Here is a 16,173-nt window from a genome sequence, read left to right on the forward strand (position 1 = left end):
AAATGAATGAATAAAATTGAATAAAATAATTCTTTTTAAAAAAAAGACTAATTGTCTTACAGAAAGCATACAAAAGTTTACACAATAAATGAGAAAAACCTATCTAAAAGAATGGATACCTGGTTTAGGATAGTTTTTATTTTTTTTAATTTTTATTTTTTAAAGAATTATTTAATTTTATTCATTACCATCATTTCTAAATTTTGCTATAGGGCACATGCACTCTTCAGAAAGAAAGAGAGGCAAAGTGAGAAAACAAACCACCAGGTCCAGGACTCAAACAGCAGTAGGCCATGTGGGAGCCCAGCGTCCTTAACAACCATGCCAACTGTTGGCCCCCATTAGGATAGTTTTAAAATGTGAGCTATAACAGTACTTGGTCATCTCAAGTACTTCAGTTAAAAGATGAGCTCCAGGACCAGCAGATGGCACAATGGTTACATTGCGGGACTCCCACAGTCAACCAGTCCTGAACCCAATGGCTTAAAACTCATACTGGGCATGTGTGTGTGCGGGCCCAAGAACCCAAGAGGAAATAGAGACGGGATTGTGGAGTGACCACCTCCCCTGCCCCCGCTGATTTCTCGCTTTCTCTTTGTCTCTCCAATGAGCCCACAAGCCCTATAGCAAAAATCTCTTTAAGAAACAAAAAGCTCAGAAGACTAGTAGTTCAGAAATGCATGCTGATTGAGCTTAAAATAATTTTGCTTATGAAAGGCAATTGAGAAAAAGGATTTTAAACTTAACATCTTAAATGCGCTTTAAAAATATTTAATCTCATTTATTATTATAATTATTATTTTAACTTGATCAGAGAGGGATGGAAAACAAGCAAGCTGACAGGTCTGGGACTTGAACTGCAACTGGCCACGTGGGAATCCAGTGTCCTTAACTACCTAGCCAGCTGCTGGCCCCAATGCGGCTTTTTTTTTTTTAAATAATTAATTTTAATTTTTTATTGATTCATTTATTTATTTTTATTTGACTAGAGAGAGACACAGAGAGAGAGGGAGCGGGAGCGGGAAAGTGAGAGAGCAAGCCACCAGGTCCGGGACTCAAACCATGGTCAGCCATGTGGGAGTGTCCAGCGCCTTAACCACCAGGTCACCTGTTGGCCCCCAACAATGCGTTTTTAAAAATAATTTTAAATTTAGCTTCATTTATTTAAATTTGACCAGAGATTGGGACCAGCAGTTAGTGTAATGGCTATGTTGTTGGACTCCCACCTAGTCGACCGTGGTTCAAGTCCCAGAGCTGGTGGCTTAAACTCACGCCGGGTGCGTGCCCAAGATCCCGCGAGGAGAATGGAGAAGGGATTGTGGTGTGACTATCCCCCCTGGGGGGTGATTTCTCGCTTTCTGTCTCTGACGAGCGCACGCTCCCTATAGCTAAAACCTCTCCCCAAAAAAAGAAAAAAAAGAAAAAAAAAAGAAAAAAGAAATTGACCAGAGATGGAGAAAGAGTAAGCAAGTCACCCGGTCCGGGACTTGAACTGCAGTCGGCCATGTAGGAGTCCCTAACCATCACGCCACTTGCTTTTAAATATGCACAAATATTGATTATAAGTATTTGGGTTTTTTTTATTCTAAGAATGAACTTTATGTAGCCTAATAAACCCAGACTTCCGAGTTTTGATAGAATCGGAGTCTCGGTGCTGGGAAGGTGCCGTAACGTGGGGGGTTAAATGACACAATTTCTACGTGCTGAACTCCCTCAAAACGTGGCAGAGCAAAGCCCGTAGAAAGGAGGGAAGTAAGGGTGCCTCCGCACGGCCTCTCCGGAGCTAGAGAATCCAAACAGCTGAGGGAGTGGGCGCTGCACGGACACTTCGGTCTCCCCGTCAGGACACAGGGACAGGCTGACCGACATGGCCGACGGGGAGACCCGCGTGGTCCCGAAGCCGGAGGGATGCCGGTGGCTGTGACGCTCGGCCTGAGGTAGGACCACGGGTGAGATATTTGACTTCAGTGTTGCTGTTTATGGAAGATTATTTCGGAGGTTGCCTGACCCTTGACAGGGTCTCCCCATGTAGGGGTCCCGCCCCAGACTCCGGCTAACAGGCTCAGGTGTGAGCCACAGCACCCAGCCCCAGGTGGGGCTGAGGAGACAGGGCAGCCCAGACTGGTTTCAGTCAAGTCCGGTCCCAGAACCTTAACAAAGGAAATGCAATCCCCTTTAAATCCAAGAACAGGGCCGAGAATGGGTTCAAGATCATTTTTATTTCCAGAGCCTGCAACCGTTGGTAAGCAACGCTGGCCAAGCCGGACGCTCTGAAGGCCACCCGCCTCCCTCTTCAGGCATTCAACAGGCTCCTTACAGGATGAGAGCAGCTGGCCTGAGTCTCCGTGAGTGCCAGAAGACGCCCCCTGGCCCCTTTCCCACATACTTCCCCAGCAGGATTGTTTCCTAGACAGATGCAACTCAAACCCGTAACACAGCAACGAGCCCCTGCAGTGGTAGATTCCCTCCCCACTCCGGAACAGCGAGCTGGGGTAGGAGGGGAGAATGACGCACGAGAAAAACCTGGCTACACCCCAACGGGCCTGTCTACACTCCATCAAGCCAGCCCAGCTCCCTGCGTGGGAGGTGTTCCCGTGAGACCCCTATTTCCATGGGGCTGGGTAAGGGGGCAAGTGGTGACGATTCATCACTCTGTCCCTCTAATTAAAACATGATAATCCTAGAAAGTTCTACCTCTGAGATGCACACTCCCTCCTGAGACGCTCTGCAAGTCTCTAAGCCAGCATCACACACCTCCCCAGTGCCCAGGGCTTCCAGCTGCTCTCCCCGCCCTCGGGTGGTCCAGCCAACATTGATTTGACACTCTCTGATTCATAAAATGACTGTTTTTGAAAAATTAAAACAATAGCTATCAAAGAGCATCACAGTAATAGGACATTCGGTGGATGTCCCCCCAGCCCACGGAGCCCACCCATTCCCACCCCCCACCCTGGAATACCTATCTACAAGGTTTCAGCACGGACCTGCGGGGGCCCAGGAAGCTGCCTCAAGTGCTTTCCTGGCTGTGAGCCTACACCAGCCAACATCTCAGGGAACTGGGAGAAGAGCGGGATCCTACACCCCCAGCAGACCCCACGGTCAGAGGTGGGCCTGGGAGGTTTAGCTTATGTCCTGCAGCCAAGCAGCGTCCAGTGACTGCTCCGTCAGGATCTCGGTCCTCTTTATATAGCAGCAGCCCCAAACCGCAGTGCCACCTGGGGTGACAGGGCTCCTAGCTCTCTGCCCCACACGCACCACCTCTTCTTGCCTTTCCGTCATTCCTTACTCCTTTCTTTCCTTTTTTTTTTTTTTTAAATTAGAAGTAGAGGTAGTCCCAGGGATGGTAAAACCCTACCTAGAATGGCAGTATTTTGTCCTAATGAAGCAGTAAAGTAAAAATCTCCAGGAATTAACAGAAAAATAATAAAATAAAGTGATTGATGAATAAATTAAAGATACAGGTTATCCCACAAAGACTTTTCCTTCCGGGCTGTCTTTGGTATCTGGTCGGCAGCATTTCCGCTTGTCACCTCTCCTCTCGTCCCCCTCTTCCTAGAGAAGGACCAGAGGGGAGTAAGGCCCTGGCTGCTTTATCCAACGTGGGTGGTGAGACAGAAGAGCCTGACGTGGTCCTCAAGACTGCTATGGCAGTGACGGCCTTGATGACAGTTCTCATGTGAAGGGACATCTTACAGGGTCCGAGGAGATGCGGCAGAGCAACCCTGGGCTCCAACCTCGGGAGTGTGGGAGGTAGGTTAAGGCACGGACGCCCCAGGCCTTCCTGCCAAATGTCATGGAGCCGGCCCCTATGCTCCAGGTTCTTGGCAGCAAAGGGGACGGGGAGGGTGGCGAGAAGTCCTCAGAGCTTCTTCAGGCGGCTGTACATCTCCCTCTTGCTCTTCTCCCCTGCCCAGGTCCGGCTCTTGGTGCGGAACTTCTTCAAGTCTTCTTTAAAGTCCTCATGGTGCATGGGTCGGTAGCTGGGGGGCTCACAGTGAGACTGGGGGGACAGGGGAGGACAAGGTTAGTCCCTTCTGCCTTACCCTCGGTCTGGCCCCCTTCCTGCACAGACACAGGTAGCAGATTCTACAGGGACCTTCCTGTGCACGGCAGAGGCCACCACATCCCCCAGACTACTGGCAAAAATAGCCACACCCACCGGACGGCCCCCCAGGCCCAGCAGACACGCCCCCTCACCTGGCACTTCAGGAAGAACTCCTTGTAGCCCCCCTTCAGGACATACAGCTCAGGGTAGTGGAGTTTGGGGTACTCATTGCCAAGCCGATCTCGCTCTCTCACATACCGGCACCTGGTCGGAGGGACAGACAACCAAAGCAGGTCAGGTCCTCGGACACAGAGAAACAGATGACAGCTCAGCAAGGCAGAGGCGGGGTGCGAATGCTCCACGCTCACACCTTCCCAGCTCTGCCTTTACTCTTGGAATCACTTGGCGCCAGCCCCGAGTTCCTGTGGTCAGGGATGAGTGGTACCATCTCACTCAGATCACCCGGTAATGTGTGGACGGTTTGTAGCAACACAGGGCAAAGTTCTCACCTTTTTATTTTTTTAAAGGCTTTTGCTATAGGGAGCGCCATTACAACAGAAAGAGACAGAAAACGAGAAATCACCCCCCAGGGGGTATGGCCACACCACAGTCCCTTCGCCTCCATCCTCCTCTCAAGATCTTGGGCACGCACGCACACACACCCAGCATGAGTTTAAGCCACCAGGTCCAGGACTCGAACTGCGGTCGACTACATTATGCATAATGGCTACGTCGCTGGACTCCCATGTAGTCGACCGCGGTTCAAGTCCTGGAACTGGTGTCTCAAACTACGTGTGCGTGCGTGCCCAAGATCTTGAGAGGAGGATGGAGGAGAAGGGATTGAGGCATGACCACCTTCCCTGGGGGGTGATGTCTCCCTTTCTCTCTCTCTCTCTCTTTAGCGAGTCCTATAGCAAAAATGTCAACAAAAAACAACAAAGGCCAACAGAAAGGTGCTCAGGTCTAAGAGACTGGACGGGGGCGGGGCTCAACCTGGCCAACACCAGCGTGGCACGGGGCTGACTACGGAGCCTAGAAATCCTTTCCAACCGAAACCGTTATGTCAAGTCTGCAGACGCCACTTGAAGAAATCATGAGGTGGAAAACACAGAACTCGGGAAAACACCCGTTACACACGCGTCTGTACTCTCACGAAACCACAGGTTCTCACGTGGCGTGCGCAGGCTAAGCACGGGATGACCTGCGCCATTGAAGGTGTTCCACGTGCTAACACGCTCCCGGAACCAGCTGCACACCAGCACGTCCCACAGACGTACCCTGGTCTGTCCCGGAATCCAGCTCTGTGCAGTACTCACATGCGCGGGCCTCGCTCAGAAGAAAACTCGCAGTGGAACACGACGATGACACGCTTGCCATCAGTCGGCACGATGGGCTTCTTGAGCAAGTAGTCTTCGACCTCTTCTTCCATGTGAAAGTTCACCGCACCCTGTGAAGGCATAGGAGACCCTTGGTACCCACACATCTCACGCCTGAACCAGGACTTGGCGCGTGCTCTTTAAGCCCACGTGACCAGTTTGTGATGCTGCAGGTCCTGTGGCCCAGCAGCCCACTTGGCATCTATCTCTCCACTGAACCTCAGAGAGCTAAGTGCGTGGCCCAGGCAGCAAAATGCGCAGGACTGGAAGTGGGCACCTCAAGGTCTGGGATACAACCGAGGTGCACACTGTGAGTAGGATCTGCAAACGTGGAGACCTTCGAAAGCACCAGGACAGTGGCAAACGGACCCTGAGGTTACAGTGCCCTCTTACCACATTTAATTACGACCTCATTGGGTGAGATATCTAAAACGTATAACCAGCCCTCTCGTTCAACCATGTGTCCTAACACATCGCTCTGCCAGGCATCTGGGATGTGCTGCCTGAGAAGGCCTTCTTCCAGCCAGGAGTCCGAAGCGTTCAGACACTCGTATATGGGCCTCGTGTGCTTGTCATAGGGCACACTGCTCACTGGGGACAGAGAGGAATACCCGCCTCCAGGTGGGACAGCCATGCCACAGTCAGCCATGCAGGATCCACTTCCCTAGTCTTCATACCATTGTTTGGTCCTCCCAACGTTTCTTTAGAAAGTGGTGCCCAGGGCCAGATAATGGACTCTGACATGGCTGTCCGCGGTTTGAGTCCCGTACCTGGTGGCTTGGAAGTCATACCTGGGATGTGCATGTACATGCCCAAAACCCCAGGAGGAGAATGAAGGGTGAGGAAGAGACTGGGGCAGGGCCATCCCCGCTGAGTGGTGATTTCTCACTCTCCCTCTCCCTCTCCAGTGAGCAAATGTGCCCTGTAGCAAAAATCTCTCAAATGAAGTGTTTCTGGGGTCAGCAGGTAGTGTGGTAGTTAGCACTGGACTTCCACATGGCTGACCACGGTTCAAGTCCTGGACCTGGCAGCTTGCTTTCTCCCTTTTCTTCTGTCTCACTCTGTCCCTCTCTGGTCAAATTAAAATAAATAAATAAAGATAAATAAAATAGGGGCCGGCAGGTGGCATGGTGGTTAAGGACGCTGGACTCCCACATGGCTGACTGCAGTCTGACCCCCAGACCTAGTGACTTGCTTTCTCACTGCCCCCACCCCATGAGCGTATGTGCCCAAATTAAAGAATAATAACCATGGCCACCGCGTGAGATCCAGCTCTCTCTGGAGCAGTGGGTGCATCACTGCTGCCGTGCAGCTGGGCCTGTATACTAGGCTTTCTTTTTAATTAGCCAGAGAGCATTTGTACATGAGAGGTGACATGAGAAAACATCCCTGAGGGGAGACAGCCATGCTACAATCTCTTCTCCTTTCCTCCTGTTGGGATTCTGGGCACACACACACACGTGGCTGGCTTGTTTAAGCTACTCAGTCCAAGACTCCAACTGCACAGTTGGCCACGTGGCACCCAGCCACCTTAACCTTGCCACCAGTTGGCCCCACAAGCCTCTTGATGCTATGGAGGCCTAGCCACGACGGCGCACTCGGAGAAGATGCTGCCCTCCGAAGGCCGAGTCCACACGGGAAGTCCAGGCTCGATTCTCGAGCCTGTAGGCTGATCAATCCCAGAAATGTAGGAGGCTGAGGCAGGATTGGGACACTCTCTAGAGAGACTGTGTCTTAAAAAACAAAACCAGGGGGAACCAGCAGTTAGTGTAATGGCTGTGTCGCTGGACTCCCACGTAGTCGACCGCGGTTCGTGTCCTGGACCTGGTGGCTTAAAACTCACGCCGGGTGCGTGTGCATGCGTGCCCAAGATCCCAAGAGGAGAATGGAGGAGAAGGGATTGCGGCATGACCATCCCCCCTGGGGGGTGATTTCTCGCTTTCTGTCTCTATGTCTCTGTCTGTCTGTCTGGCAAGCGCACGCGCCCTATAGTGAAAACCTCTCAAAAAAAAAAACCCAAAAAACCCCACAAAACCAGGGGCCAGGCTGTGGCGTGGGTTAAGGTGCTGGACTTCCACATGGCTGACCCTGGTTTGAGTCCCAGACCTGGCAGCTAGCCTTCTCATTCTCCCTGTCTCTCTGGTCAAATGGAAGAATAATAGTAAATAACTAAAATAAAAACAAACAAACAAACAAACAAAATAAACCAAAGCCAATCGCATAGAACCCTCTCTGGGCCCTTGCGTGATTTAGCCAGCAGTGGGTACCTCCACTTGATGGGGATGGCGTGAAGGACAGACGGGGAAGACAGCCATGGCGCGAGGTGGCTGGGACATCCTTGAAATCCTCACACCTGGCACGTGGGCTGGGCAGCCACGGGCACCGTCGCCTGTCGCCTCCAACTCTAAATCACAGATCGCACCTGGGGCTGCCCTGTCTCTCGGGACCCCTTACCCTGATGTGATGGCCGCCCACTCTAAATCACAGATCGCACCCGGGGCTCCCCTGTCTCTCGGGACCCCTTACCCTGATGTGGCCTCCCTCGTACTCATATGGGTACCGGCAGTCGATGATAACGAACTTTTTAATGAGGTTGGCAAATTTGCCATTCAGGACAGACGCCATCTGTGGAGAGAGAGCCATGCACAGTAACTCTGGGTGTCAGGAACGCCAAGATTCCAAGATGCCATGACCCACAGGCCCCAAAGGATGACTTACGATTTCTGGAGAGATGTACTTTAAATCTTGATGTTTCCCAGCAACTGTATGAAAAAGATAACTCTGAAAAAGAAACAAAAAGATACGCTAGAACCGGCAAGCCTGTCGTATTTAACGTGCACGCTGCTCGCCGGCTTAGCAGGGCCAACTTTAGGCAGACAGTAGCTCAACAGCCAGTGCGTGCTGGTGACTCTTCCAGACGTCTCACCAAGGTCCTACATCTCGTCCGCTCACAAACCGAAAACGCGCCTTATCCCCATTTCCTTCTTCTTGAGGGGCTTTTACTACAGGGCATGCAAGAGACAGAAAGTGAGAGACACCCCCCAGGGAGATGGTCACTCCACAGTCCCTTCCGTTCTCCTCTCGGATATTGGGCTTGCATGCATACGTGCCTGGCACGGGTTTAAAACCACCAGGTACGGACTTGAACCACGTTCAACTATGTAGGAGTTTTGCAACACAACCATTATGCCCTCTACTGGTCCCACTGATTCCCATTTTCTTCTTTTTAATTTTTCTATAGGGCATGTGTGCTCAGAGACAGAGCAAGTAAGAGGGAAAGTGAGAAATCATCCTCTTGGGGGATGGCCACACTGCAATCCCTTTTCCTCCACTCTCCTCTCAGGACTCTGGGTATGCACACACACGTCCTTGGCATGCTTTTCAAGTCCCAAGTCTGGGACTCAAACCGCAGTCAGCCCTGTGGGAATCCAGCGCCTTAACCACTATACAACCTGTTGCCCTTATTATCCCTATTTTCGGGTGTTACAACTGATCATCTTTTTATTTATTTATTTATCTTTAGTGTCTGCCATAAGGCATGTGCACTTGCTGGTGAGAGACAGACAGACACAGGGAGAGGGAGAAATCAGCTCCCAGGGGGATGACCACGCCACAATCTCTTCTCCTTTACTCTCTCAGGATTTTGGGCACCCACACACGTGCCTGGTGTGATTTTCAAACCACCAGGTCCAGGACCCAAACTGCATCAGCCACGTGGGAATCCAGCACCTTACCCACCATGCCACCTGCCAGCCCCCTACATTACCTTTTTTATAACTAGAAATACAAGGCCAGATTGTGACCTCATGGTTGAGGCAGCTAGATCCCAAATGGCTAGTCCAGCAGCTTGAAAAATGCACCAGGCATGTGAGCTGTTGCCCAAAATCCCAAAAGGAGAGAGATGGAAGGGGGACTGTGGTGCCCCATGAGGGGTGCCTTCTCACCTCTACCCCCACACATGTGCCCTCTGGCAAATTTAAAAACAACCAAAAACCAAAACATGGCTTCCTCATCTTTGCGCTGGAGTCGCGGTGGTGGGTGGCCAGCTCCCTACCGAAAACTGCTGGTCAGTATCAAAGTAGCAAGCTCTACAGGCCCAGAGACCAAGTCTGCCCCATCGTCAGTGTTGCACAACTGCGTCCTCTTGGAGGTACAGCTGGAATCGCCTTGGGGAGGGAGAAGGCTGAGGGGCGTTCTAGGCAGCCTCGCCCCCTGCATCACCAAGCCAGAGTAGCGGGGCTTGTCTGTTTGCAATTACCTTAGAGAAGTCTCCTATAAGGTCCCTTGGGTCACTGTCCAAAATATTCTCAATGGTCCCTTTTGGGGAAGATGCCAAGGATAATGACTGATGTAGAATCTGCAACAAATCGAAGGTGGAAAATGAGGCCAGGGTTCTGAACAGGGCTTCCAAAAGCATTCACATGGAGCCTGTCAGAAGGATGAGAGGTTACTGTCTATTTTTAGCAAACAAGAATATTTTTTCTTTTTTTACTTTTCTCTTCTCCAGGATTTTGGGCACACACATGCATCTGATGTGTTTCCAGCGGCCATGTCCAGCTCAAACCACAGGGGTGGTCAGGTGGGATTCAGTGCCTCAACCACAACACCTGCTGGTCCCTGGGACATTTTGGTTTTTGTTTATTTTCCCAGAAGGCAATGTGCCTGCCAGACAGAGAGGGCGAGGAGACAGCTCTCTCCGTGGGGAATGGTCAGGCTGCCCTTCTCCAATGTTGGGATTTGGGGCATACGTCCACACATTCAGAATGTTTCCTTTCCCTTCTTTTTTAAAAACGTTTTTGCTGTAGGGCAAATTCACTTGCCAGGGAGAGAAAGAGAGAGAGAGGAAAGTGAGAAAGCATCCCCCTGGAGGGATGGCCACCCTGTAATCCCTTCTGCTCCATTCTACATTTTGGGCAGGCATGCATGTGTCGAATGTGTTTAAGCCACCGGGTCTGGGATTCAAACCAGTCGGTCATGTAGGATTCAGCTGCTTTAACCACATCACCAGTTGGCCCCATCTGGTAAACTTTAAAAAAAAAAAAACTTTAAAAAAATTTTTTTTAAGGTTTTACCATAGGACTCATGTACTTGCTGGAGAGAGACAGAGAGACAGACACACACATACACGCGCCTTGCATGAGTTTCAAGCCACGGGGTCCAGAACTCTATACACATGCCTTATATGAGTTTCAAGCCACGGGGTCCAGAACTCAAACTGCAGTCAGCCACGTGGCAGTCCAACAATGTAACCACTACACCACCTGCTGGTCCCCGAATGTTGAGAAAGTAAACAATGCATTAAGCTTAGATGTTTTCTTAACAGTCTCCTATCTAATATTTAAAAGGACCAATATTTGAGACCAGCAGATGGCATGGTGGTTAAGGGTGCTGGACTCCCACATGACTAACCATGGTTCAAGTCCTGGATCGGGAGGCCTGCTTTCTCACTTTCTCTCGCTCTCTCTGGTCAAATTAAAATAAATAAATAAAGCTAAATAAAATAATAAGGAAAAAAAGTTTATTCGTTCATTTCCTGAGACAGAGAGACACACACACAAAAGGTCTTCACAGAGCGATCTTTCATCCAACCCTGCAGCCAACCACGAGTGCCGGAGACAGGCTCATGGGCACCCTGGGGCATCCGGGCACCCTGCGTCTTCCTATGTGGCCTCCAGCAGCACACAGCAGCAGCTCTACTGCCAGGGCCACCGTGGCTGAGCCTTAACACCAACCTTAATTTCAGGACAGTACGGTGATGGGAAAGACAGCCAGGCGAAAGCAATGCTAAATAAGCCAAACACAACACTTCAGGAAACAACAGCTTTGAAATCAGGAACGAACTGAAGACAAAGCACACGAAGTTAATAAAAGTGGAGAATGAGAGCTGAGACACAGGTCAAATGGGCTAAAGCACGCAGTCCAGGACTCGGCTCCGAGAACCGGCGCTGCGGCCGCTGCTCCCCCGAGAAAGGCTCGCGGTCGGCAAGGAAGGAAAGGTGCCTAGACCTCTCTGGGGTGGAGCGGCACACACAGATACCACTTCTCTCACATCGAAACAGCAAGCCCCCTCGGGACAGGGACTTCCACGGCCGGAAGGTCCTGGGTAACAATATAGTGGAGCCAGCATGTGGTGCAGTCGTTAGGGTGCTGGACTCCCACATGGCTGACTCACGTTTGAGTCCCAGACCTGGCAGTTTGCTCTCATTTCCCTCCCTCCCCCCTCTGTGTCTCTGGTGTGTGTCCCGGTAACAAATATAAAACATAATAAATTAAATGAAAAATTCACTAAAGTAAATAAATAAATGTAGTAAGTATGCATAGCATTTTCTCTAGAACCTTTACTTGTTTCCCCAAAATGAACACGCGAGTATGGTGAATATTGCAACGGCTGATCTTCGTCAAACACTGGCAATAGACTCAATCTAGCATAGATAGCCATAAGGATTTTCATGCAATTAATTATTAAGAACGAAACCAGAAGCCCTAAGAATAGCCTGCTTTCACCGACAAAGGACAGCCTGTCGAGGCAGAAAACCTCAGACAGTAATCGCTCTATTCCAGTCAAGCACCATGGAAAAGGATGGCCCTGTTCCATGGCCACTGGCAAGGGGGGCCGAGATGCCTGCCCTCGAGCAGTTGGAGGCCCTACCGCAGCCCACCGAACTCCCATTCCTGCCCAGCAGTGACAAGGCACCCAAGGAGGCTGCGCTGGGGAGCCCGGACTTGCAGCCATGCCTTCCCCACAGTGTCAGAGGAGGCTTGCTAAGACAGAAGACTGACACTCTCATCATGACTAGAACATGGAGGAAACAGTGAAAACCACGGTCAGACCAAGAACCAGGACAACCTCAAGTTGAACAGGAACGAATGGTCCACAGATGTCAGCACGGGGACCAGACGCTGGAATTATCTGACCAAGACTTTGAAGCTGTCATCTTAAACATGCGCAACAGGCAGTTAGGAACACACTTGACACAAATGAAAACAAAACAAGACAAACAAAGACAGCAAGTTTCAGCAGAGGAGAAAAACCACCAAGTGGAAATTTTAGAGCCAAAATGTACAGTATCACTCTTCCAGAGCAAAAACAAATCCACAAAACTAACCTCCTGGGTCCTCCCTGGAGCTGCCTTTTCGGGACTGGCCCCAGCCACACTCTTCCTCCGCTTCGTATTTCCAGGGGGAGACTCCTCTCGCGATCGTTCTAGTCTCTTCAACACCGGCCGCACGCTAGAGCTACACGGGGGAGGTGAGTCGAACAGCTTGCATCGATTGCCCTTAAGGGAATGAAAAAAAAAGACAGATCAACTTTCACTGAAACCAGCTCACCTTAATGGCCAGGCAAATAGGCTAAGGACTTCCCGGCTTCAGATGGATCCTAAATTAGGAAACTGACATGTCCATTCAGCAAGTCTCAGCCACTCCCACGGGTCCCGGCCCGTAGCCGGCACTTGGCGCTGCATGAATTCGTGCTCAGCTGACAGCACACAGGAGTAAAATACTCTCTGCCCGCCAAAGCTTACTTCTACATAGGGCCCTACAAGTGAAGGAGCGACTGGGCCACCAGGCAGTACGGTGGAGTGCGTGTTGGATCGCAAATGGTTGTCTGTATGGTTTGAGTCCTGGACTCACCGACTTGAAAAACATGCTGGGCGTCTGTGCATGCATGCCCAAAATCCAGAGAATGGAGAAGGGACAGTGTTGTGGCCATCTCCTCTGGGGAGTGATTTCTCACTTTCCCTCTGGAGCGTGCATGAACCCAATGGCAAAAATCAAAAAAGAAAATGGAAGGGAACCAGCAGTTGGCATAATGGCTATGTCGCTGGACTCCCACGTAGTCGACCGCGGTTCGCGTCCCGGACCCGGTGGCTTAAATCTCACGCCGGGCGCGTGTGCGTGCATGCCCAAGATCCCGAGAGGAGAATGGAGGAGAAAGGATTGCGGCGTGACCATCCTCCCTGGGGGGTGATTTCTCGCTTTCTGTCTCTATGTCTCTCTCTGTCTGTCTGGCGAGCGCACGCGCCCTATAGCAAAAACCTCTCAAAAAAAAAAAAAAAAAGAAAAGAAAACGGAAGTGGCTGTCACCTCTCGGAGGCGCTGGCGTTTGTCTTGCCTCTCTCCGTTTGATCACTGGTGCCTTGCTGGAGCACTCAACAGGTTTTAATACCCCACCTAAATCCAAAGAGGATGTAAGGTAGCTAGGCCATGTTATAAAACAGACACTGTGGCCGGCAGGTGGCATGGTGGTTGAGGCGCTGGACTCCCACATGGCCGACTGCGGTTTGAATCTCAGACCTGACGGCTTACTTTCTCACTTTCCCTTTTCTCTCTCTCTGGTCAAATTGTAAAAATAAATAAATCAATAAAACGAATAATTATCTTTAAAAAACAGGCACTAACTTTGTCAGGGGTATGCTTGAATGAGGCGGGGTGCAGGGCAGCAAGTACCTCTCCATCGTGTCCAGGCGGCTGGACTGACGTGAAGCAGTAAACCTAAGGTACACACTGGACGTGCGTGCCATGCTCTGGAGCTGGCTAAAGCTGGGGGTGGATGGTGTTGTCGAGAAACTATGTGGGGCTCATGAAAGAAAGAAAGTAAACTTAAAAACAAAAAATAGGAGCTGGCAGGTAGTGTGGTGGTTAAGGACGCTGGACTCCCACATGGCCAACTGTGGTTCAAGTCCAGGATCTGGCGGCTTACTTTCTCACTTTCCCTTGCTCTCTCTCTCTGTCCCTCTTTGGTCAAAATAAAATAAATAAATAAACAAAGTAAATAAGGTGAAATAAAATAACTCTTAAAAATAAATAAATAGATAAATACAAAAAACTCCCAAGATCTTTTAAAGAAAAAAATCAAAATTGTGTTCAGAAGTAATTGCCTTGGGCCAGCCAGTGACCTGGTGGGGAACGAGCTTGATTCCACATGGCACACCAAGTCCTGGACCTGATGGCTTGAGAAACAGGGGCATGCACTGTGTATGCATGCTCAAAATCCCAACAGGACAGAGACGGAGAAGGAACTGCAGTGCGACCATTCCTTACGGAGATGCTCTCTTCCTCTCCCTCTCTGTCTCTGGTAAGCACACCCACCCTACAGCAAGTTAAAAAATAATAAAAAATATAAACATCCTGTGAGGCTTAGCCCGGCTTCTCCTTCTGTGCGTAATGTCCCTTCATGTCTCGGGGATTAAAAATATGTATGTATAAACATCCTGTCAGTTCCTGCTGCTTGTGCCAAGAATTGTTGTAGATGCTGTGGAATATAAAGTGAGGATGATCTTTTTTTTTTTTTGTGTGTGTGTGTGAACTTTTTGCTATAGGGTGTGCATGCGCTCGCCAGACAGACAGACAAAAAGCAAGAAATCTCTCCCCCAGGGGGGATGGCCATGCTGCAATCCCTTTTCCTCCATTCTCCTCTTGGGATCTTGGGCACGTGCACACACGTGTCTGGCATGAGTTTAAGCCACTGGGTCCAGAATTGAGCCACAGTCGACTACATGGGAGTTCAGTGACAGCCATTACGCCAACTGCTGGTCCCCAGATAGGCTTTTCAACCTGCATAAAGCTAGAAAGGTCCCTGGTCCCTCCTTACCCATAGGGCTTATTTAGATTAGAGAACATGCAGAAAAATGGAATGCAACCCTTGAGGACGGTGTGTAGGTCGTTAAGGTCCCCGAGTCCATTTAACCCTTGGCTGCACCAGCATACGGGTACTCTGTCCAGGGCCCAACTATGAAGGCTCCATCCAGAACTTACACTGGAACTTAGGAGGTTTGTGGTTCTTCTCATGACAAGGGGAGCTGTCCACAGGCTTGCCATGCACGAAGGGGTCTCCTCGTCATTCTAAAGAAAGAGAAACCAGTTTGTAAAAGATCAAGCAGAAACTAACATTAGTTTAAGTGTGATTCTGTGTGAAGAATGCCAGAAACGCCTGGGTAGGGAGTTATCTTAATCTACCCTCTTAGGAGTCCCCAGCCCTAAAGCCTTTAGGCCAGAAGATAGTCCTAGTATCTGAATGTAAATGAAAGTACCCCTCCTGAGGACTTGAGAGTTAGGGTCCCCGGCCCCTTCAGTTTTCTGCCACTTGGTCACTAGCCTCACTCTGCTCTTTCATGTTTGCTGTTCATACATAATTAGCAACTTCAGGGTAAGAAGGAGCATCCCGAAGTCTCCTTTTGGACTTTGCAGGATTTAATCAGGCCAGAGGCAGAGTTTCAGTAAACCCTCACCAAATGGACAAAACACGGGCCATCAGGGTCCAGGGAGCTGCCGTCCTCCACGTGACTTCTCCAGGGTGGCTGGTGGAGCGGACAGTTAAAACACACAACACCCCACCCACCAGTACCTTCAGACTCTCTCCATCGAGAAGGTCCATGAAGCCGTCATCCTCATCAGACAAAGTGGACGTCACAGGTGACTGCGGCATATAGAGCGGGGTGCGACTCCCGGGTTCGGTGTCCCTCCCATTTGAGGAAAGCTGGAAGACAGTTTAGAGCGTATTCATAAATGAAAGCCTTGGTCCACCTTTACGGGGTCCCTAGTTTTTACGATAGAAACCTCCGACGTGCTACTCTGGTAAGACTCCAGCAGCTCCTGTTTAAGGGAACACGTGTCCTACCCAACGGTGATAAACGACCAGATGCCTGCAGACAGCACCAGGTGGTGGCCACGCGGCCTTCACGAAGACTTCCCAGAAGCAATACACCTTACGATGGGGCTGGGAAAGCCGCCTGTGAAGAACAAGGCCACTTC

At 50.4% G+C, this 16,173-nt stretch overlaps 1 protein-coding gene across 5 annotated transcripts in view; it reads right to left on the reverse strand.

Moving 5' to 3' along the window:
• Positions 1–3,314: 3,314 nt before the first annotated feature.
• The window catches only part of CDC25A (cell division cycle 25A), a 26,575-nt gene continuing 13,716 nt past the window's right edge, over positions 3,315–16,173 (reverse strand). For all 5 annotated transcript variants that reach the window (XM_006165893.2, XM_006165891.2, XM_006165892.2 and 2 more), the window contains 9 exons: positions 15,767–15,898; positions 15,178–15,264; positions 12,528–12,698; positions 9,680–9,778; positions 8,140–8,202; positions 7,948–8,046; positions 5,362–5,492; positions 4,198–4,309; positions 3,315–4,000 (listed from right to left, as the gene is read on the reverse strand). In XM_006165893.2, the coding sequence (XP_006165955.1) occupies positions 3,860–4,000; positions 4,198–4,309; positions 5,362–5,492; positions 7,948–8,046; positions 8,140–8,202; positions 9,680–9,778; positions 12,528–12,698; positions 15,178–15,264; positions 15,767–15,898 (1,035 nt within the window). In that variant the 3' untranslated portion in view covers positions 3,315–3,859. The remainder of the gene's footprint in view (positions 4,001–4,197; positions 4,310–5,361; positions 5,493–7,947; positions 8,047–8,139; positions 8,203–9,679; positions 9,779–12,527; positions 12,699–15,177; positions 15,265–15,766; positions 15,899–16,173) is intronic.

This window comes from Tupaia chinensis, unplaced genomic scaffold (genome assembly GCF_000334495.1).
Source record: "Tupaia chinensis unplaced genomic scaffold, TupChi_1.0 Scaffold144066_1, whole genome shotgun sequence".
NCBI classification, from domain to species: domain Eukaryota; kingdom Metazoa; phylum Chordata; class Mammalia; order Scandentia; family Tupaiidae; genus Tupaia; species Tupaia belangeri.